This window comes from Dryobates pubescens, chromosome 15 (genome assembly GCF_014839835.1).
Source record: "Dryobates pubescens isolate bDryPub1 chromosome 15, bDryPub1.pri, whole genome shotgun sequence".
In the NCBI taxonomy this organism is placed as follows: Eukaryota; Metazoa; Chordata; class Aves; order Piciformes; family Picidae; genus Dryobates; species Dryobates pubescens.
The window spans coordinates 6,199,655-6,222,379 of NC_071626.1; the positions used below are offsets into that span (position 1 = coordinate 6,199,655).

The following is a 22,725-nucleotide window of genomic DNA, read 5'->3' on the forward strand; positions in this document are numbered from 1 at the left end:
TCATCAGTGTCCTATCCATTTCCCATTGGTTCTGACATGCCTTGATTTGTTTGGTTGAACTACAGTGTAGTGCAAGCTCTTTTGCTGACTACTGGGAATTCATCTGGTACAATGTCAATAAAACACATTTAGAACTCCTGTCACTTTACTTTGCAGTGTGTAACAAACTTGGTGAATGTCTGTTGGGAAACAGTGTGCACAAAGTGGCTATGTTAGCTTACAATTTAAAGCAGCTATTAATTCTATATTGTTGAAGCATTATTGGTGAACGTTTCCTTGCGTTTCACTTGCATTTTGTCACTGAAAATAAACATTCATAATTCTGTATGTAAAGTGGGCTACTTGACTTCTGTGTCTAACCCCCAGGGTTATGTTTGTGCTGTTTTAAAATGGAACCAGTTCTCATCTGTGAGGTGGAACCTCTACCTGAAACTGGAAATCTAAATCACAAAGATGCTAGCAGGAGGGCAGTTTAAAAATTTGAAATAAAAATATGATCTGAAAAATTCCCAGCAGAACATCATGCAGCTGAACTGAGTGGCTAGTCCCAGGGACAAAAATCAAGTGAATCCGTTCATGTATGACACTTGAAGTGACTTCCCTGAGACCATATTTGCATTACCAAAGCCACCACCAGTTTCTGAGAGCAGTTTTCAAGAAGTAAATATATAGACTTTGTCATTCATAGCCAAAAAAAAAATTGAGAGGAACATTAAAGCAATTTAACTGATGATGTTACTACACCAGAGATGAATAATAGCTTTTAAAAGCTGCATTAAACTAATCTGAAAAGTACTCAATTGTAAGTATATTTTAATTAACATGATTATCTTCCATCATCCAAGATGGCCATCCCACATAATGCTGTTGGGGATCTGGCAGTGACATTTGGCCAAGCAAGGTAGATGTTTCACCTCAGAAGAACCAGTAGAGATCCAAGTGTATACACCTGTGTGCACGTATGTGTTTGCTATATACCCTTTTAACTGTTTGATTAAGGAAAAACAAAATCACAGCAGTAGAGAAATATCTTAAGCATTGTGTCAAGTGTTCCTTCAGTTGGAATTAAGGTTGCTGGTGCTTAAGACCAGCATTTCTTGCAACCAGTCTCTGGGATGGCTTTCCTAATTTATGGTTCTTATGAATATAGGGGTAGCAGAGGCATGTCTACTCTTTGCACAGAAGAGATGAGAGGCTCTGTGAAACACAGGGGTTACTAAGATGGTGGTTCATTTTCCCTATGCTTGTATGATTCTGTAGGAAGCATTTCATGGTACCAATTAATGGTAAAGGGAACACAGCAGTCTTATAAAAGCAATACATAAGGTGTCTGTTGCTAGTATTTGAGTATTATACAAGTATGCAAACACACACTAGCAGAATACCTATTGGCAACCCTATGACATTTAGTTTGTGATCTCAGTAAACTGCTAACTTCATTGCATTACCATTTGCATTGTTATCTTGGTAAGAGGTGACAAATACATGTGGTTCCTGATCAAATTTCATGGCAGCTTTGCAAGCTCTGTAAGGTTAAATAATTGCTTCAATTTTGTGGGAGTTACTGCTTTGGAAAACAAACAAACAAACAAACGTTTAGGGAGTGAGAAGTCTGACACTGAAGCAGTTAGTGACCGAAATATGTTCCAAAATGTATTAAAAAATAATTTCCACAGCTGCTTAAACTGTGCTTGAACTCTGTAGTTTTGTATATGGATGTCTGGAAACAAAATACAGGCCTTAAAGTGATGCATGCAAACACAGCACCCCCCTCGCTTCCCGCAAGAGATTTTCACTATCGCTCTCCGGGGTTTGATGTTGATGTTGCTATTATATAACGCCTTGGTGCGTCATGTGCGATTGTGGTGGAGTGAGGCTTCAGGAATTGTCTGCTTTACAACCCCCAGAAATTTTTTTCTGGTTTGTTGCTGTAGAAACTGCTGATAATAAAATTCTCCACACTGTGTGAGTATGCCACACATCATCTGCAGAATTTGAACTGTTACTTCCCCGGAACGAATGTTTATTTTGCACTGTGGTTTTTGTGTTGTTGCCTTCTTTGTTGTTGTTTTGGTGTGGTTGGGGTTGTTGGTTTGTTTTTTTTTTTTCTTTCCCCCTCAATTTTCACTTTTACATACCAAAAGTGTTCCATTCTGAAAAGCAGGTGGCATTAAAGCATTGTTACCTCTCTGTGATGAACTGAACCATGGCGTTATATAATACCAAACCCTTCCTTTAATCTCGTCTATCAGGTGTGAATAGAGAAGCTCCTATTCAGCACTTCCTTCAAATTGCTAACATCTAGCTCTTGGTTTTTCATGTGGCACAATAATGTGCATGTTGGCATGTGTATGTCAAGGTTCTGTAACAGGTAATGTTGTTCAGTTTGAGGTTTAGGCATTTCTTGCCACTTTCTTCAGTAGTTTGACAGATGTGTGCTGTGATGTTGGCAATTGTAGTTGTGGGAGATGCCTCCTTTTCTTGATATCACGCCTACCATATGTGCTTTGGCCTTTACATTCACCTTCCTTGTATTTGTTTTCCTTATGGAACTAGGATAGCATTTTTCTCTCTCCACACCACACACCCCTTTTTTCACATTTGGCATATGCAAAACATCTTAATTGGGAAGGTGAAGAATAAAGATGTGGCTAGATTAAAATTAGGAAGACGGGGAAAGATGAAGTCTTCTATGTTTCATTCTTTGGGTGAAGTACAGCATCTTCTTCAGTAACTGGAGTGTGTGCCCTGCAGGTAGGACTGGAGGATGTAGGACAGAGCACCACTCAGTGCTGTCCTGCAGACCTGCAGGTTCTCTTGTGGGTCATAAAAGAACCTAACTACTTATGAGTAGTTCCTGTTGAGATCACTGCCAGGTTGTTTAGTAGAAAACCTTGCATTGTGTGGCAAACTACAAAAAGGTCTTCCCTCCTGAGAAGTGCATGTGTGAAACCTTTACTGCTGATTGGATTTATTATTTAATAGCTGCTTGTTTAAGTCAAGATTTTGGCCTTCCAAACACACCCAAAAAAAGCCCCCACCAAAATAGCATGCCAGGACACTCGCTGACTTGGAAGTTCAAAGAACTTTCTCAACTGGCAGAGTTAAGCAGGGCTTTAAAATAGCTCTCCTACAGAGTGGTTTTCTAAGGATTCAGATTTCCTTGCAGAGAAAGAATTGAAAGGAAATTACTTCAGACTAATGCATTTTATAGTGGGGAGGAATTAATAGCTTAGTGCTAGGGTTTTTTTCTTCTCCAGTTCTTTATAAATCTTCCCCTTCATTTTTCAATCTACTTTGTCCTGGCAGGGAGAGCCATAGTTCAAAATACACAGCCTCAGCTGGGAAGATTATCAAGTTGGAATGAAATTCCTCTTGACTCTATGCTAATCAAGTAATCATTGATTACTTCAATGTGCCTTTTATCTTAAGCTTCAAGTGGGTAGATCAGCTCATCGTGCTAAGACAACTGCAAAGTCTTTGAAATAGAAATCACTCAACAGAAGAATTCCATGGTTAATAAATATGAAAGATGTTTCTCTATATATAGCAATGATAGAATCCCTGCAGAGGTCCCTTCTATTAGCTGTGAACATTAGTTAGATATTTCTTACTCAATTGTGTATCATGTAGAGTATTAGCAGAATGTCATCAGGGCCAGCATTGGAATGTAAGAGGAATTCAGGTTGTAATAATGTGCAATGAAGAGATTGGTCATGTCTGGCATTCCAAATTCAGGGACCAATAATTTGGACAGAGCTTCTGTTTGCCCTTGGCAATCATATATATCCCTCTTCTCAAAGCCTTGCCTGTGTGGGAATTGTCTTCAGGACCTCCTTAAAGACTTAGTTTTACCCAAATGAAAGGTCATGGAGCAGATAATGAAAATGCTTAGGCTTTGTGCATCCATCCCCATCTAACCACAGACAAAAATCTCAAGTCCTTCTTGGATTGGTTATGTTGGCATTTGTACAGGCCATGTGGGACTCTTATGCTTTTTTTCCACTTCAGTTGTTCAGAGATTTGGATAATTATGTTTTTTTCCTAACCCTTTGTCTGTCCTAAGGAACCTGTTGCATTCCAATCCATAAAGTGGTAGCAGCTCAATCCAGCAGTAAATGATTATATCGTGTATCAAACAAACAAATACTAATTTTTGCAGAAACTGTAAGGAACTAGAAATAGACTTAATTCAATATTTTAGTCTAGAAAGTATATTTAAAACCCAAAAAACCTATAGGATCTGCCCCAACATTTTTTCCATCACCTAAAGTAACCTGTTGGTGTCCTTCCATTGTGAACAGCCAAGGGTTAGTAATTGATCCAGGAGTTGAATCCTGTTTGATGATCCTCTAGAGGTTTTTTTAACAGGATTTAGCCTTCACAGCACATTAGTAATCCCAGCCCACTGGAAATCCCTTTATCCTCTATAAAGAGATGGTTACAAATGGCTTCCTATGCAGCATAATAGAATGCTACAATTTGTGATAGTGGCTCGAAATACAGTAACGAAATTACACTAAAAAGCTGGATACAATTGGAGTTTCCTGGTGGCTTTTGATGATCTGTTTTAGAGGCATACAGGTTCCACTGTAGCAAATTTCTTTATAGTCACACAGGCCAAGGTGTCTGAAGATAAGTAGTAGATTGTCCTGGTGACTGTTCTGTCAAAAGGTTATGCTACCATAGGGAAAAGCACAGCTTACCACTGGGTTAAAATGTTAAGAGTCACAATTGAGAGTGAGTCTGAAATGCCAAGTTGTTATTTATCCACACAATAACAGCATGCTACTGGTCAGCAGGGCTTTTTACTCTGACTTTGATATTTGGTACCACAACACAGCTATTTGAGGATTGTCTGTTTTTTCAAGTCCTGGGAAATTTGTCTGAAATTTCCTCTTCCTGCTCATTTCTTCTGTTCCTCTCTGAGTGTATCAATTCTGAGAGCTCTCCTTCTGAATGTTCAATTCATATCCCTTTTCCACCTCTGTTCCCTGGATTGGCTTTTGCAAAATGAAGGAGTTTTGTCTTTCAGAGCGGGAAGGTCACAGGAACTGATTCAGGAGGCGTCATTGATCTTACCCTGGATGAAGAGGATGAGAACTCTTTGCAAGGTAGGTAAAAAAGGGTTTGGTAGCTGCAGGGGTAATGGAGCTACATGCACTGTTTCACCTCCTGAATGACAGAAAGGAATAAACTTCTGTTTCTGCTTGGTGTATTACTCTGTGGTGTTCCCATTGAACAGGACTGTTAAAGATTCCATGACTAAGAATGCTCACTTGACTTACCCAATGGCAGCTGACACTGCAAATACTCAAGTGTGTGTGTCTCTGTAGGAATCTCTTCAAAGAATTTGGTGAACACTGGGAAATTTCTACTCACGGACGACAAAAGAAGCTTTAATCAGAAGAGCTGTTAGTTCATGAAAGAGCAGAAAACAGAATCATAGAATGGTCTGGGTTGGAAGGGACCTTCAAAGGTCATCTACTCCCAACAGCACCCTCTGCAGTAAGCAGGGGCATCCTCAACTAGATCAGGTTGCCCAGAGCCCTGTCGAGCTTCGCATCTCACCTTTTGTTTCCAAAATGCTCATCCCTTTACTGCTTCTCTTACAGACTTTGGGGGAAATGAATTATAAAATGATTAGATTTTCATCAAATGGCTTCAGTGAAGTAGCTCAACTGTTCAGTCTACAGAGAGACAGCATGGCCTGCAGTTTGTATTGTGTTGTATTTTGAGGGTCTTCAACCGTATTTAATTCACATAGCAGCTTGTAAAGGGTACTACTACTACTACAAGGTGTTAAAGACAGCCTGGTGAGACCATCAGAATAGTCTCTAATTGCTAAAACCCCATTTTGAGCTGCACTGCCATGAACCCCATTCTGAGTGCTTTGAAATCTAGTCCTGGTAGTTTCTAAAGGTGTTCTTCAAAACATTGCTACAGATTTTCTCAAGAGTAAAATACATATTAACATATCTTTTATTACTCTGTTATGTGCTCTTTTTACTAAATCAGTGGCTGCTGCATGTGCAGTTTGGTTAGAGTAAACCTGTTTTGAATGAGTGCCCTTTAAAGCCTACTCTTTTATGCTGTGCTTTTTAGTTTCTGATGGCGCCTTCTCTGCCCACCACTATTGTAATCTAGCTCAAATATCCAGGTTAAGGCTTCTCAGTTCATGCACAGCCTTGGTTATGTACAGACTTGCCCTCAATATTATGTCTTGTCACAAATAAGCAGGAAAAAAATATTGCTGTAGGAAACTGCAGGCACTGTTTGTCGCTTCTCATGAGTCAGCCTTGGGGTCGTGTGAGAAGGGTGATGCCAGTGTCAGAGAACAACCTGAGATCTCCTTTTTAAAGTTTTCTGTAAATGATAAAGCAATTCTCTTTTTTTTTTTATTAAGAAAATAGCATGGAAATTCAATAAAGCAACAAACAGGCCTGACTGACAAGGGAAAGAGTCAGCAAATAATTAAAGGATGGAAGCATCAAAGATTTATTTAGGAAGCTCTATCGCTTTTTTAAAGCAGTGAATTGAGTACAGCAGTGATTGTTAAGGATTTAGGCTATTCTTTATTGAATGGAAACTTTTAAAGACTTTTAATTTAATGGGACACTCTGCCAGGTTTCCAAATTATGCTGAAATATGCAGACTTCATGATGATAGAAGAAAATGCTGTGGAGTATGGAGGGAAAAAGATGGAGGTGATGAAAGTGAGGGGGGAAATGTTTTGTTTGCAGAATGAAAAGATCAAAGGAATGGCATACTGGGAAATACTCTTTGCTAATCTGTGACTGATGAGGGGGAGGAAGAGTTCTAAAACTCTGATGTTCTCATTTCTGTTTGCTATTGTCTACAACTGTATTTTGTTTTAAAGCAGATACCAAGAAGCAGAACCAGACCCAGACAGCTGTAACAGGGCTGAGCGTATCTACCCAGCCCTTGGCTCGACCCGCACAGCCTTCGCAGCCAGCCCCTGTGCAGCAGACAGGTGTGCCAACAAGTGGACCTTCCCAAGCCACCTTACATGTGTTACCTGCAGGTAACTTCATTTTTATACCATGATGTGAATGCAGTGACTGCTTTTTTTCCCTTAAACTGAAGCCTTGTGTGTTCTACATTTTTGCTAATCTTTTTCAGGTGAATATTCAGAACGTTTGAGTCACTTTCTAATCTTCCATTCCAGTCAGTCTCCCATAACTGCTTTTTCCCAACTGATTAAAAGAAAGGGAAAGCTAGTTTTATTGTTCTGGAAAAATGTAAGAATCAAATCAATTTCATGAAGGGAAAGAATTCTTGTTAAGGATGGTCATGGAAATTATGAAGGAAAAGAAACCTTGCAGCAGTTCCTTTATTTAAGCAATAGGAAAAACCCCAAACATTAGCAACATCACTTCTAGATGTGTGCACCTCCACAAGGTAACTGATCCTTCCAGCAGAGTGAATGGGAAGGCTGACAGTGAAGTTCCAGCCCTAGTTTACTGTTATTTTGTCTGCAGGGTGATTTGTTTCTGTGGTTTTATTCCCTTTTCTTTCTAGCATAAAGAAACGTAGGTTCTCCTTTTTCCCTCTGTTTCACTCTCTTTTGTAGATGATTGTTGAAGATTAGTTGTCATTGGAATTGCCTTGTGACTGATCTGTTCCACTGATTGCTTGGTGATGGGTTTCATATGGCTCAAAGCTATGACCTTTGATTTTCCTTTTATTTGATGGACTGTTAGGTGTATCTCCTCTGTTTGGAATTTGTGTATGGATATTGGCATTATCGCTTCAGGTGAAAATTACTCTTTGTTTAGGCTGGATTTTCTAGCATGGTTATTGCAGATAGAATTTCACAAGAGACAGGTTTTATTTTGCATGGCTCAGCTGAGTGAGCTTTCCAAAGGTGTGCACTCTGGAATAGCCATATCAGCTTCCTGTGGTGGAATTCCATTCTAGGTGTGGTCTGTCTGTCTTTTTCCAGCTTCAACAACAGTGAATGTAACTCATCGGCCAGTGACTCAAACTGCTGCAAAACTTCCTATACCAAGAGCCCCTACTAACCACCAGGTGGTCTACACCACCCTTCCTGCACCACCAGCTCAGAACCCTGTAAGAGGAGCTCTCATGCCAAGCCCAGGTTTAAGGCCGGTGAACCCGCAGGCTGGAGGTAGGGAATGCTTCCTTCCCTGTACATTTTAGCATGACACAGCTTGATGTGTTCTACCTGAGGTATGTGGGGTGTGGGGTTTGTTTTGAGTTTGTTGCTTGTCTTTTTTATGATACTAGTCCAAATTGTAGAGGTTAGGGGTTTATTCCAGCTTACAGACTTGAGAAAATCACAGGCCGTTGTCGGGAAGAGAAATCCATCGGCGAGGGGGGTGAGGGAAAGACTCGCAGCAATCAATATGATTGATAAGCAAGCTTCAACTTTATTGTTCCACACTTCCTTATTTATAGTCTTATCTTATACATAGTTAATTCTATTCTAATTTAACACACACTATTGGTCTCTCTCTAAAAGGGTTACATCATTGTTTGCACTACTCTGTGGAATTTCTAGCTCAGTCTAATTGCTCCTTTTCTCAGCTCCTTATCTTGTTTGCCTCCCATCTAAGGGGCAGCTTGACTTCAGCATACCAAGCACCAGAACTTTTCCACAACTCCTACTCCATTGCTATATTAATAACAGAAAGTCCTTCAAGGCCTAATTTGCACAGATGTTCAAACCATTTCCCGACAGGCCATGAAGAAATGATTTCCCCCTGTAGGAAAAATAGGATTTAAGGTGCTGGCTCTGCCAATTAAGTGTCTCTGGGTGACATGTATGATACTTTTACAGGGCAGTGGAGGGTAATACTGATTATCAATTATTAATATTAAAAAGATTAGAGCATGTAGTAAATTGTGTCTAAATTCCTGTCTGAAAGTTACAATTCTATCAAGCATCCCAGTGCAATTCCATAACAATCTCTGATGTCCTATGCCCAGCAAATTCTCTTATGCTCTCTTATTTTCTCAAGGCCTGGAAAAATCAAATCTATCAGGTGTCAGCAAATGCATCTTGACTTCACTAACATGTGACTGATAACCTTCCCATAACAGTAAATTCATTTTCTTTAATGAGCAGTGGTAGCTGTCAAAAATGAAGACCTTACAGTTAAGTCATGGTTTATATTTTATTACAAAGTGGTGGATCTTAACTACTTTTTTTTTAGCTCCTCACAGTTTCTGCACTAAAGTTATTTTTATGTTAAACATAAATTTCTCTGTTCTGGTGCACTCTGAACCTACTCTTTTGGTGAGGTAGTGAAGCTGTAGAAGCCAAACTCAGAACACTGCATGCTTGAGCCTTGAAAGACTGTACCTGTGTAGGTTTGTGCAGAAAGGATTGATTCATTGTTTTCAAGTGGTAGTTTTTGGAAAGGACAAAGCCATTTATGTTTGTAGCCATTTAATTCTAAGTACCTCTTCTGTCTGGATGCAGCTGCATCGCCATAGGCTGTGAAAAATCACCTGTGCTACCTAAACACAAGCTGATCAGGTGGCTCTTGAGCTACCTCTATGAAGTAGCAGGGTGTGAGGAAATTGCTGTTCTGTTCAGAGTACTTGCTCATATTTCCTAAACTTCTTACACTCTTGTGCCCTGTGAATTTGAGCTCAGGTTCTACTGACCAGCAGTATATTTTGAGGGGCATGTTTGCATCTTGCATTCTTGTTTGCAGAAGGTGAGGTAACCTCAGCTCGCACCTAGTGTTCGTCATCATAACCCTTAGCTGCAAGTTAGACATGTGTGATCTACCTGTTGTTTTGGAAGGCCTTTTGAGGACTGAAGCATGCATTGACTTAGGTCAATTGTTTTTAATAATATTTTCTCTTTTTTTGGTGCCAAAATGCATGTCTCTGTCAAAGTCTGTCACTTTATAGAGCAATTATTATGACTAAATACACATCACTAGTATTAACAACTGCAGCATGCCTTTTAGTGTCATAGGTGCAAGATAATGAATGTGTGGTTGCAGAGCACATTACACTATTTTAAGGCTTTCTCCAAGAGAGCTCAATGAGGTAGAGAATTCATGGGTTTTGGACGAGGTCATCCAACAACAGATCTGTGTAATATGCTTCTACCTGATGGTCCAGAGATCTAATGAATGCTTTTCCTTCAGTTGTCTGCTTGCAGATTCCTAGAAATCAAGGCAGGTTTCCGCCGAAACAATTAAGATTCAGCTTGACCAGGCCCTAAATAACCTCATCTAAGAGCATTCTTTTGACAGAAGATTGGCTAGACCATCTCCAGAGGCCCCTTTAAAGCTGGACCTTTCTGTAATTCTATTCTGTAGTTCTATTACTCTGCCTTGCAAAGTATGTCTGCATTCTGCAGTGCTATTATCTGCCAGGCCACATAAGACGTAAGAATATGATGTGCATTTCCTGTACCTCAGGACAGTGAAGCCAGGTGGTCAACCTGAGTAGATAAAAGACCAATTTAGTCAGAGCACAGGTTATTTCAAGGCTTCATATTTGTGTACCAGGCAAAGAGGCTTCACATATTGTTAATTAAAAAAAGCAATGAGATAGGTTATGATCAGATAGAGCCTTCTCATTACTTTCTTTATGCTTCCATCTTAGACAAGTGGAACTAGGGGATGGTGGAGATTGTCCCAAACCTTGCATTTCTGGGCAGGAGTGGACATCTTAGGCAACCCATAATAACAAGAAGCAAAATCTTTGAGCTTACAGAATATATATGTTCCAACAATAAATGGGCGAAATGTTACTTGAGAGTGAGATGTAGTGTAAAAGAATGAAAACTTGGTAGCTTGCAAGAGTTCTGGGTATCATCTACAAGGCTGGAAAATGGCTGAGTTTATTCCTGACAGGTCAGTTTGCTGTGGGAATGAATGGGATGGTAACACCTTCAATATTGTGGGGTCCATTCCCATATAAAGTCCCTCCCCAACTTTCTGGTAGGCCCCTTTCAGGTACTGGAAGGCCACTACAAGGTTTCTCTGGAGATCTTCTCCAGGCTGACCATCCCCAAGTCTTGAAGCCTGTCTCTGTAGGGGAGGTTTTCCAGCCCTCTGATCATCTCCATGGCCCTCCTCTGGATCTGCTGCAGCAGTTTGTCACCAAAACTGGACACAGTGTTCCAGGTGGGGTCTCACAAGAGCAGAGTAGAGAGGGAGGCTCACCTCCCTCATCCTCATCCTCCTGCTCACACTTCTTTTGATGTAGCCCAGGATCATTGTACAGCTTCAGCTGGTTTTGTGGTTGAGCAGCACTTCCTCAGTCTGCTGTCAGTTTGTGTGTGTCATTTTGAAGCTTATTGTCATCCAGCTGACCCAAGGAGCTGGTCTTCCAGTGCTCTGTGTTGAGCTGATTTGAGGTATTGAATACTCCACGTGCTGCCTGTGCTTCTTGCAGGTATGACAGTGCGGATGCCTCAGACGGCTGCGTACGTCGTGAACAACGGACTGACCCTGGGGTCTGGAGCGCCTCAGCTCACGGTGCACCATCGGCCGCCTCAAGTGCACGCTGTGAGTTGTCTTTACAGTCACTTCAGGCCCTTTGCAAGCTTGTCTCTGCATTGAGGGCTTTCAGATTGCTTCTTAGTGTGAGCTGCAGAATAGTGCAATGTCTTGTAGGCACTTTGCAGCCAATTCACGTGCATAGTGCCACCTCCCCACCTACGGCACCTTCTGCCGAGAAGGGTAAAAGCTGTGCTCCTGCTAGCTTACCCCACAGCTTCCCAGATCACTATGAGCACATTGAAAAAGAGTGCATGAATTGTCTCCAGGTGGCTTGTGGAGGCAAGGACACAGAAGAACTGCCACTGGGAAGTTTAGTCATGATTTGGCTACAAGTTGGATGAGTAGTTTCTCAGTACAGCTGTTTGCCAAACAGAGCTAGGGGAGCAAGGTACAGACAAGACCCTCAGGGTTGCCAGCTCCCAAATTTCAGAGGGGTTTTATCGCTGGCTGGGAGCCATTCCTTCTGCATCACTTCAAATGCCTTTTTGAGATGCCTGTTTAAGAATTTACTCTGACTCATTTCATAGAGTGTTTGTTGTTGGGACTGAACCAAATGCAGTGCCTGCATGTTCACTGCTGGGCAGTCACGTCACTTGTGATACCCTGAAGTGGTAAAGATGCTGCCAACAAGGTAGCTCACCATTCTTTCACTCCAGACACCAATCAACTTCATGCATTCTCCAGTGATAAACAATGAGAATAAATCAAGCCAGTATCACACAGAACACTTAAGATGACAAAAACTACCCCAGATTCCAACCTGAAAGGCCCCTGGCTTGAGGAATAACATTTCATGCTCACTGTAACCCCATTTCCAAATTCCTCTCAAGATGTAAACGAGAGACCTGGGACTCTTCTGTGCCACAAGGAAAAGAAAAAGGAGAGCCCTTATTTCAAAATGTTTTGGAATCTGAGAGTGAGCTTTCTTGGTAATTCCAGGTGATAAAACCCATGAGGCAGCATCACCCATTCTTGCTTTTGTGACTGAACATTTGCCTGTAGGAAAGATGAGTTGCTGACCACCTGGGGTGTTTCAGTAATGTGGCGACAGCAGCTCGGCTGTATGAACCTGCCTGCTCAGTCTTGGTAAAGGGCACAGTGTTCAGTCCATCAGCCCTTGGGTGGAAAGCAGAGAGGATGTAGGGAAGTAACTGTGGCAGTGATTGTACAGCTAGAGATTGAGATGTGAAGAAGAACAGCTTCTGACATGCTTGGTCCCACCCCTTCTCAACACTTTGCTGCTGCTTTCTTGCTTTTGCACGCAGGACTTAGAGCTGTGGTGTCTGGGTGATTAAAGACTAATTTGCTTCCATGTGCCTGGGGAAAGATGAATGAAAGCTTCCTTCCCCTGCTGCAGACTGAATTTTCCCTCGTTGCTCTTACTCGCTTAGGAGCCGCCGCGCCCTGTCCATCCTGCCCCGCTCCCGGAGGCGCCGCAGCCCTCGCGTCTGCCCCCGGAAGCTGCCAACACTTCTCTGCCTCAGAAGCCACAGCTGAAGCTGGCCCGGGTGCAGAGCCAGAACGGGATTGTGCTGTCCTGGAGCGTCATGGAGGTAGACCGGAGCTGTGCCACTGTGGACAGTTACCATCTTTATGCCTACCACGAGGACCCCAGTGCCACTATGCCCTCGCAGTGGAAGAAGATCGGGGAGGTGAAGGCCCTGCCGCTCCCCATGGCATGCACTCTTACACAGTTTGTGTCTGGCAGCAAATACTACTTTGCAGTCCGGGCTAAGGACATCTACGGGCGTTTTGGACCCTTCTGTGACCCCCAGTCCACAGATGTGATCTCTTCCCAGAGCAGTTAAACTTGAGATCTTTGGAGCCTTTAACCTGTCCTACTACCAAGAATCACCCCAGTTTTGGAGGGTTGATCCCATGCATGAAATTCACTTTTAAATCCACTTTCTGCAGGATTATTTTAGACAGTTGTGTCATACACTACATGCATTCAGAACCAAAAAAAAAAGAGGGTAAAAAATGAAGTCTCCCCTGCAGCAAGAGAGCCTGCTTGTTCTGGGGAGGGCAAGTCATGGGCCCTTTGAAAACGTCATCTTCCCTTCCATGACAGCTGTTCCACCTACCTAATGTTTACCCAAGGGCAGCCTGGATGCCTGGGATTCTGCTTCAGAGCAGGAGCGGAACAGTAAACGGAGCCAAGCGTGCACGTCTGTGACACCTGTCGAGGCACTGAACGCGAGGGCAAGAGCGCAAGGACAGGTTTGATTCTTGCCCCCGGCTCCGTGAGCAGGCATGGTGCGCAGGGTGGTCTGAGGTCTCGCCTCTCTACTGGAAGACTGAGTGGTCTGGTGTTACTCTACAAACCATAATGAGCTCTCTGAAGGGAGGGAAGGGAACTTGAGTCTGGCCAGGGAACCTACGTGTGTATGTCTGGAGGTGGTGGGAAAACACCCACAACAATACAACAAACCACCCCACTACCTCCTACCTCTCCTAAATGAGAACACTCCTCTGCTTCTACCATCCTCCCTGACTCACACTGGGAGTGTTCCCAGGTCAGATCTGAAAATGAATTGTAGAGATTGCATTTGCACCTGGCTGGCACAGATAACTCCTCTGCCCCTCCCCTCATACATCCAGCCCTATTTTTTAGATTTATTTTGTGCCTTAAAGAATAATTTCAGAAATAAATGTAGCCAGATACCTTGTGGTGTTCTTCTGTTTGCTTGGAGTTCTTTTTCCCTTTTCCTTCCTAGCCTGTCATTAATGGTTCTCCTGTTTCCTGGCCCAAAGTAGTTATTATTTCTGTAAAGACCAGGAAGTGGAACATGTGCTGATGGTGGATTCATTTTTATCTGCACTATCATTCATCCCTTTCCTCACTGTATTCTTGAGTAGTTGGGTTTGTCCTGTCAAGAACATTATACAGACAGTATTTCCCACCAGAGCCTTTCCCTGTTCTTGTGGGAAAGCAGTATGCTGCAGTTCAGCCAAAGAAGAAACCTCTGTGGTGTGGCACCGTGAAAGCTTCTAGTTGTTTGCACTCGGTTTGGATGTGCAGTTGGTGCAAAAAGAGAGAGTTGGCTTGCCAGTCCTCTTCTCCATCCCAGTCACCTGCTTGCCTCTGCAGAAAGCTGAGGCACCCAACACCACTTAAAAGCAGTTTCAGTTACTGGCCTAAAGTTTGTGAGCAAGTGCAAATGTTCATAGATGCTTTCATGGTGCTTCTGAGCTGAGAAAAGAAATGGGTACCTCTGGCCCCGTTTCATTCCCACGTTGTGTTTGCCTTCTGCAGACCCACATCGTACAAGAAAGTGTCTGTCAGGTTTGGCACTTTGCAGACAAGGACAGCACTCACATTCTGCCCTGCAGAGCCAAACAGTGCATTTATAGAAGAGAAAAGAGTCCACCTTCACCATGGGGGTTCTGTAAAGCTGTAGCAGATAACATTGTGGTGTGGTTTGGGGTTTGTTTTGGTTTTTTTCAGTGCTCTCTCAACATTTTAAAGACTGAAAGGGCAGGCAGCATGGAATGGCTGATGAAATGTGCTGTGAGCCAGCTCTTTAGTTGTGTTCCCTCGGAGGGAGAACTTGGATCAGTTAAAGCAACGGCAGCGCCGCAGGGTCTCCTCTGTGCTGTTTTACTGTTGAGATTGTCACTTCTGTCAGGTCGCTAGCAAATATTTTCTGTATGGAAACTTGCATTTGAGGGGCAACAGTTTCATTGATTTGGGTGGGCAAAACTGTAAATCCAGGGAGGGGAAGAGAAGGTTTCCCACCGAAGCTTGTATGCAAACAGTGTCACCTTTCACTAGCACTTGTTTCTGGTGCCAGTAATCAACAATGCCTTGAATTTTTCTATGCTTAACTGATGTTTTGTCTGCCTGGTTCAAGGAATGATTACTTAACAATGTGTTTGGTCTACTTACAGAAAGTTGAGCCCTTATCAAGCCAGTTCTGTAGTAAAGGTTAGAGCAGTTCATTCCAGTTGACAGCTGTCAAATCCTCCTTGGGCAAGTTTTTTTTCTTCTCATGTATCTTTGAGGTGGTACCAAAGGGCCATTGGCCACATCAGTACAATGAGGTTTTATAGTTTGAAAGTTAAAATAAACATTCAAATACAACCTAGAACTTATGCTGCTTATTTAATAGTGAATCCTGCCCAGGCTACACAGTCTGCTTGTGTTCAGGTCATGATTTGTTCTTAGCTTTGCCTTCCTTGGGATAGGTGGGGAGTGAGAGTCCTGCATGAGAATCTTGTTCTGGCCTCCAAGGGAGGCATTATTAGGGATGGTCTGGTGGTGTGTTTGGAGGGTTTGTGGGCTGGGTCTGTGGAGAAAGACTTTTGTTTTCTGGGCTGCAGTGATCATGCACTAATGCAGTTCACTGCCCTAAGGGGTATGAAGTCCTTGAGAAGCATAGTTAGGAGCTTACATTTTAGGAAAGCAACATTCCAGCTCTTCAAGGAGTTAGTAAATAGGACCCTGTGGGAAGCGGCCCTCAGGGGCAAGGGAGCAGAACAGAGCTGGCAGATCTTTAAGGATGCTCCCTATAGAGCACAAAAGATCTCTATCCCCACGTGTAAGAAATGAGGCAAGGAAGGCAAGAGACCACAATGGCTGAGTCCTGACCCGCTGGTCAAACTAAAGGGCAAGTTTGGGCTACACAGGAAATGGAAGGAGGGACACAGGAATGGGAGGGTATAGGGATGTTGCCTGGTTGCATAGAGATGAGGTCAAGAAGGCCAAGGCACAGCTGGAAGTGAACTGGGCAAGGGATGTAAAGAAAACCAAGAAAGGCTTCTGTAGGTACATAAACCAGAAAAGGAAGGTTAAAGAAAGCATAACCCCCCTGACCCCCCCTGAGGAGCAACAGTGGGGAATCAGTGTCAGCAGACCAGGAGAAGGCTGAGATTCTCAACAGGTCTTTTGCCTCAGTCTTCACTGGCAACCCCTCTCTTCAAGGCTCTCATGTTGATGGCCCACAAGTTGGAGACCAGGGAGACAAAAATCCCTCCTACTATGAGCAAAGACAAGGTGCATGATTATCTGAGGATCTACAGGAACATGGGACCTGCTGAAGTGCATCCCAGAGACGAGGGAATTAGCTGCTGTAGTTGCCAAGCCATTCTCCATGCTGTTTGAAAAGACTTGGTAGTCAGGTGAAGTCCCTGGAGATACTCAAGGTGAGGCTCAACCAGGCTCTGGGCAACCTGATCTAGTTGAGGATGCTCCTGCTTACTGCAGAGGGGGTTGGACTAGATGACCTGAGGTGCCTTCCAACCCAGACCATTCTATGTATGTATGTATTCTATGTGGTTCTCAACTGATATGAAAAACAGCTTCCAGCCTTAATAGCTCCATTGCTGCTACTTGTGGCAGAGTGCAGCTGATTCCTTGTGAGCAGATTAAACCAGATAGCTCCCATCTGTTGACTGAAGCCATCATGCTGTGAGGCGAAGGTCCAGTTTCAGGATCTTAACAAGCAGTGGTGGCAAAGTATGTGATAAAAGCATGGCTTGACTTTTCACATGCCTAGCTCAATTTGATGACCTTGAAGGCAGCTGGTCCTTAAATCACTGACACGAAGAGAGAAGCCATTCTGGAAGTCAGTTTTGTGGTGGAGCAGATCCCTGCAGGGACTGCTCACTCCTTATGCTACCAAACAGAAGTACTGCTGGATTCCTTAGCTCAAGGCACTTTCCCCCATGTTGTGAGGTGGGTGGGTGGTGATTTTATCATTCTTTACCTCCTAGAAATAATATAATGAGAAACTAAATTCCTCCTAACAGCAGCAACTCAGAAGTAATTGATTTAGTTTAAAAGACTTGATTTTAAATTACTACCAATGTAGCTGTGAACATTCAGTCCAGCTCTGCTAACACTCTGCTTCTAAACTGGGCACTTCATAAAGACAGCTGGAGGCTTCCAATAATCCACTTTCAAATAGGCCTAAAAAAATCTCTGTATGGCAGCATAATCATAGAATTGTCAGGGTTGGAAGGGACCTCAAGGATCATCTAGTTCCAACCCCCCTGCCATGGGCAGGGACACCTCACACTACAGCAGGTTGCTCAGAGCCACACCCAGCCTGGCCTTAAAAACCTCCAGGGATGAGGCTTCCACCACCTCCCTGGGCAACCTGTGCCAGTGTCTCACCACCCTCATGGTGAAGAACTTCTTCCTAACATCCAATCTGAATCTACCCACTTCTAGTTTTGTTCCATTCCCCCCAGTCCTATCACTCCCTGACACCCTATAAAAAGTGTCCCCCCAGCTTTCTTGTAGCCCTCTTCAGAGCCTTTTCTTCTCCAGACTCAACAGCCCCAACTCCTTCAGTCTGTCTTCACGGGAGAGGAGCTCCAGCCCTCTGCTCATCCTCATGGCCCTTCTCTGGACATGTTCCAGCACCTCCAGATCCTTCCTGTAATAGAGGCTCGAGAACTGGACACTGTGCTCCAGGTGGGATCTCACCAGAGCAGAGTACAGGGGGAGAATCACCTCCCTTGACCTGCTGGCTATGCTTCTCTTGATGCAGCCCAGGATGTGATTGGGTTTTCTTCTCTGCACCTAATGCAAGTTTTTCCATCTTAATTTTCAGTATGCTTGTATAAAGCTGCTCCTGGTGGTGGTTTGCTCTTGCCACTCGGTGTGAGACACTTCAGCAGTACTACTTTGGGTCTGGCTCCCTGTGTTTCAGCAAACACAGCGCTGATTCCACAGCTGTGTCCTGGCACTCGCTCACTTTCTGGTGTGTTTTAGGTTTGGGCTGTTTTCCCTTTGGGAATCTGGATGTGCAAACTGAGTTAGCTCTGGTTTTCTGGTTGGAAAGGAGCCCTGCTCTGGAGTGCTTGATGGCAAACCTGCCACTGGTCTTGGCCTTTGCTTCTTGGAATTATTTGTGCTCCCACTGGCCATGTTGGATCCTGAGACCCCCATCTCGAGGCCTTTAGCACAAGGCTGGAAATGCCCATGGTGTCCTCCCTCTAAAACCAAGAGGGTCTCACTCTGCTTCCTTTGGAAACAACAGCAAAACCCCTTGTGCCTTCAGTGGGAGTGCGACTGGGCCCACTAGCAGGGTCTGAGCATCGTTTTGTACAGTAACAACAGTCACTTCAGCCACTTCCCCACACTATCAGCCCTCTCTTTGTGCTCTTTGTCTTAGAAGCCAAATAAATAGGAATCTGTGTTGTGTGTAGGGACAGGGCACATCTGTTCCTGCTCCCCCAACAGCTGTTCCCCAGTACTGGAGCCTTGCTCACACTGTACAAAAACCAAGCTGTGATCCTGCTTGCTCATAAATTCTTCAGTGCTTTCATTTGAAATCTCTATACAGATTTGTGTACAGAGAAGCTGGAGATACCAGATACCTAATTAATAGTGTGTTGGGCTGGGTAAGGATGGGCTTTGGAGGAGAACACTGGCAGGAGTGCAAATGACAACGAGCCAGCTCTGCCCCCCAGAATCTGCATTTCCTTCCAAACACCTGGGAGGCAGCAGGGCAAAAATAGTAGCTTAGAGGAAGCAAATTAATGAATTTTCCTTTTCATCCCTTCCAAGGATCTGTTAAAATGCATCTTTATTTCTCATTGTCATGCCCCAGGCTGAGCATTCTTCCCTTCTCTTTTAGAGATACATATATATATATATTTAAAGTGCTATCTTAATTTAATGGGGGTATAGCTGTAACCAAGGTAACTGGGTAGCAGCTGGCTGGGGAGCCCTGTTCAGCTTCAGTAATTTATTGGCTACTGGGTGCAAAAATCCTTTGTTTGGAAACTTTGAATCCAATTTCTTGGTTTGTTTTGCAGCTGGACTTGTAAATCAAAGAGGTGCAGGACTGATTGAATGTCCAATTTCAAGTGGGCAGCTGCAAGCTCTCCCCCTCTTTTTGGCTGTGCTGTAGGCTAGTGGGTGTGGGTCTGTGCTAACTGTGGTGGGGTTTTACCTGACAAGCCTGGAATTTGTACTTTGAAATAAACTGCTGGGTTTGTAACATTGTCAGTTATCTGTGCTTAGTTCCAGACAGCTATGTGGAGCACTGGGGCTTCTGCTGCCTAACAAAGAGAAACCCAACAACCAGGAATGGCCCAAGCTGCAAGCTGAGCCAGCAGCACAGCACCAGGACACTGACCAGGAAAGGAAGTTGGGTTTGCCCTAGAGTGTTGTGCAGCCTTTGCTTAGACAGGTGCTGGTTAGATCCTTATGGGAGTCTCCAGCTAGAAGGGCTGAGGGTGCTGGGGAGAGCTTGTGAGAGCTGAGGTCCCTGCATGAACTGGGAGGGATGAGTTTGTTACTGGCTTTCAGACAAAGGGGATGGTAAGGGAAGCAAAAGCTTGCATGAGCTGGGGTAATGCTGCTGGTCCTGCTGGGAGGATTCATTTCCTCTGCAGGCTTTCTGTACTGACTGAGCAGAGGGTTATTGCAAGAGAGGCTTAGCACGAGCACCTGCCCCTTCCATCCTCCCCCAAGTCAGTTCCTTTCCAGCCAAGCCTGAAAACCTGAAGTTTAAAACCACAGGACTTGGAAAAGCCTTCCCAAGGTAAGTGACACAGCAGGTAGAGCTCCTCTGCATTTCAAGCTGCCAGAGCCCACCAGAGCCAGGCTGGTGAGATGCTGCTGGTCATGCTCGGAGGCACATCACAAGTCCCCACTGCCCTGCTGCACTTGGTTCAGCACAGCTGCAACAGGGCAAGGAGGGGTGCCTGGGATTGCAGAACACTACATGGAAGTGGTCTTTGTGCACAGAGCTTGGGACAACAGGAAGCTACACAGGGCCTGTAGTTGAGCAAGACAACTTCACTGACAGAGAACCTCAGGGGTAGGAGTAAAGGGAGCAGGTGCTGGGACTAGGGCTGCCTCCTCCCCACTGCCTCTGGTGGACAGCCCCTGTGCAGCACTGCCCTCTTTCAGCTCCCAGGAGGCACCAACTGAACATCACACTGGTCCCCCTCCAGCACAAGCACTGCCACATCCAGTGACCCTGTGGCTGTGGTGTGTGGGTACCACAGCTGGGTGCTTTTGCTCAATGAATTTTACCCAATGAAGTAGCTCTGCAGGGAGTACTTCAGCAGCCATGTTCCACAGTGCCCTGCTACGCCTGCAGGTGGCTCAGATGCTCCTTCCAGCCTCTCACCCTTGCCTCCTCCAGCAAAAACATCACTCCCTGCATGAGTTTTCATTCACAACAAAAGCTTTGCTGTACCTTCTGCTCTGGCTCTTCTCCTGGCCCTACTGCTGACAGCCAGACATTTAAGGCACAGTAACTCACTCCCTGCCCCATCACAGCAGCTAAACCCCAGTGGCTTGATCAAAACCTCACACTGCTCATTCCTCACAGAGGGCAGCAGTGCACTGCTGGGCCACCAAGGCCATGGAGGAAGCTCTGTTTAGTTCATTTAACTTAATGACATGTGTAACATCTAGCACAAAACAGCCCAGGGACTGGACTCCTCAGTAAGTAAGAGGTAACTAAGAGTAATACAGCCCCAGCCCTCTCTCTGTCACGTTCCACATCTGAGGGAGCAGCCAAAGAGGTCACAATGGGCTGATCTGGAAGAGCTCCATTTCATGGACCCACACAGTTCTTTCCCTGCTGCCCCCATGGGCATGTGGGGAGGATGTTTCTGAAAGCATCAAGCTGCCTCCAGAAATCACAAGGCACATCCCTTCACTACCTCTCACAACCTAACCCTTGAGCACTGCTATGGTGAGGCAAAGGAAATCTTCCAAACACCACTGAAAGCCTCATCCTGCAGCCAACAGGCACCCTGGCCTGCCAGGGAGGACACAGCCTGGACTTCCCCCTGCTAAGTGACATTCAGGATGAGAAGCAAGGCACTGCTCAGATAAAATGCACTGAGATAAAGCCACCACAATCCAAAGCAGCCACCTGGCTTGGCCCAGCCCTGGAGGCAGGTCCCACCTTGCTACCAGAGATGGAGTGCTCTCACTGATGGCACTGCAGTTCACTCCTGCTCTTGGAACAGCTGTGCTGCTGGCTCAGGTCACCGGTGAGCAGTGCCACACCTGTCTCCCATCAATCCCAGTCAGAGGAAGGGCCACCCAAAATAGCTCAGAGGAGCAGAACATGCACCGGGCTGCACCTAGGAGACAGGTGTGAGTACAAAGTGCCTAGCAGGCAGAGAGGGGGAAGCAGGCAAGGCCCTGGGCTGTGGACACCCAGGTCCATTTATTACACACAGGAATGAAAATTGCCATTCAAAATTAAAAAAATCCCTTTGGGAAAGCTGATGCTGGCTTCACAGGATCGGCCTCATGGTGACAAAGTTGAAGTTGTAAGAGTCTGGCAGGCCCTGGTGCCGAGTGCTGTTGAAGTGCCTCCAGCTGAAGACCGGCAGCCCGCCCTGCACCGGGGGGCCGTTGATGGCAGTGGCTGTGAAGGCCGAAGCCAGGCGGAAATCCGACACCTGCAACACAGGGCAAGAGGTCAGGCTGCAGGGCCACGTGGTGGCCCACGGGCACCCATCCCACGGGCAGCAGCTCCTGGAGGTTCCATCGTAAAGAAGGCAAGCACGGGGCAAAGCAGGCTGGCCAGGCAGCGTTCCTGCCACAGAGCACAAGCTGCCCTCCTTGTGCCAGGGTCAGAGCAGCAGCAGCACCTCTCCAGACAACCCCCCCTGGGTTTGTGTCTCCAAAGGAGCTGGAGCTGCAGCAGGCGACCTAGAGGGTCTGACCCAAGCTCTGCTGGTGCTAAGCCCTTGGGCTGTTCCCTGGGGCACATCAGGGGAATTCAAGAGAGGACAAAGGCAGCAGACTGCCCATTTCCTTCAGCCTGCTCCATCCTCACAAACTCAGAGACACTAAAGTTCCTTTAGTGTTTTTGATTGCCAGGTTTTTGCCTCCACTGTGGGCTATTTCTCTCAGTGCTCCTAGGTCCCCTGTCCTCCCCCAGCCTATTCCCCCCGTGCCCAACTGTGCTGGCAAAGGCACCACAACCAGCATGCACTGACCTACTCCCTTACCAGATGCCTCTGCACAGCAATTTTCTGCATTCATCTTGTAGTAACAAGCCCTGGGAGCTCCTGCCTGCCACTACAGCTGGCAGCTGGCCTGGGCTTGGGCAAGCTGACTGGACACACAGCACCAGCAATGCCAAAACAGCCTCCACAAGGCCCATGCTAGCAAGCAAGTGCATAGCCCTGGAAGGCAGTAGGCTGGACCCCACAAGATCAACCTCAGTATGACTTCCCAGCACACCAGGGCTGGACAGCTGCCCCTCACAGTGAA

At 45.2% G+C, this 22,725-nt stretch overlaps 2 protein-coding genes across 2 annotated transcripts in view; one reads left to right on the forward strand and one right to left on the reverse strand.

Moving 5' to 3' along the window:
- ATF7IP (activating transcription factor 7 interacting protein) overlaps positions 1 to 16,168 on the forward strand; it is a 36,940-nt gene extending 20,772 nt beyond the window's left edge. Inside the window, exons 11-15 of the mRNA XM_054167622.1 lie at positions 5,036 to 5,114; positions 6,881 to 7,045; positions 7,967 to 8,152; positions 11,410 to 11,522; positions 12,908 to 16,168. Coding sequence (XP_054023597.1) covers positions 5,036 to 5,114; positions 6,881 to 7,045; positions 7,967 to 8,152; positions 11,410 to 11,522; positions 12,908 to 13,324 — 960 coding nt within the window. The 3' untranslated portion in view covers positions 13,325 to 16,168. The remainder of the gene's footprint in view (positions 1 to 5,035; positions 5,115 to 6,880; positions 7,046 to 7,966; positions 8,153 to 11,409; positions 11,523 to 12,907) is intronic.
- Positions 16,169 to 21,704: 5,536 nt separating this feature from the next.
- Positions 21,705 to 22,725, reverse strand: part of PLBD1 (phospholipase B domain containing 1) — a 38,487-nt gene continuing 37,466 nt past the window's right edge. Inside the window, exon 11 of the mRNA XM_054167851.1 lies at positions 21,705 to 21,905. Within this exon, the coding sequence (XP_054023826.1) occupies positions 21,738 to 21,905 (168 nt within the window). The 3' untranslated portion in view covers positions 21,705 to 21,737. The remainder of the gene's footprint in view (positions 21,906 to 22,725) is intronic.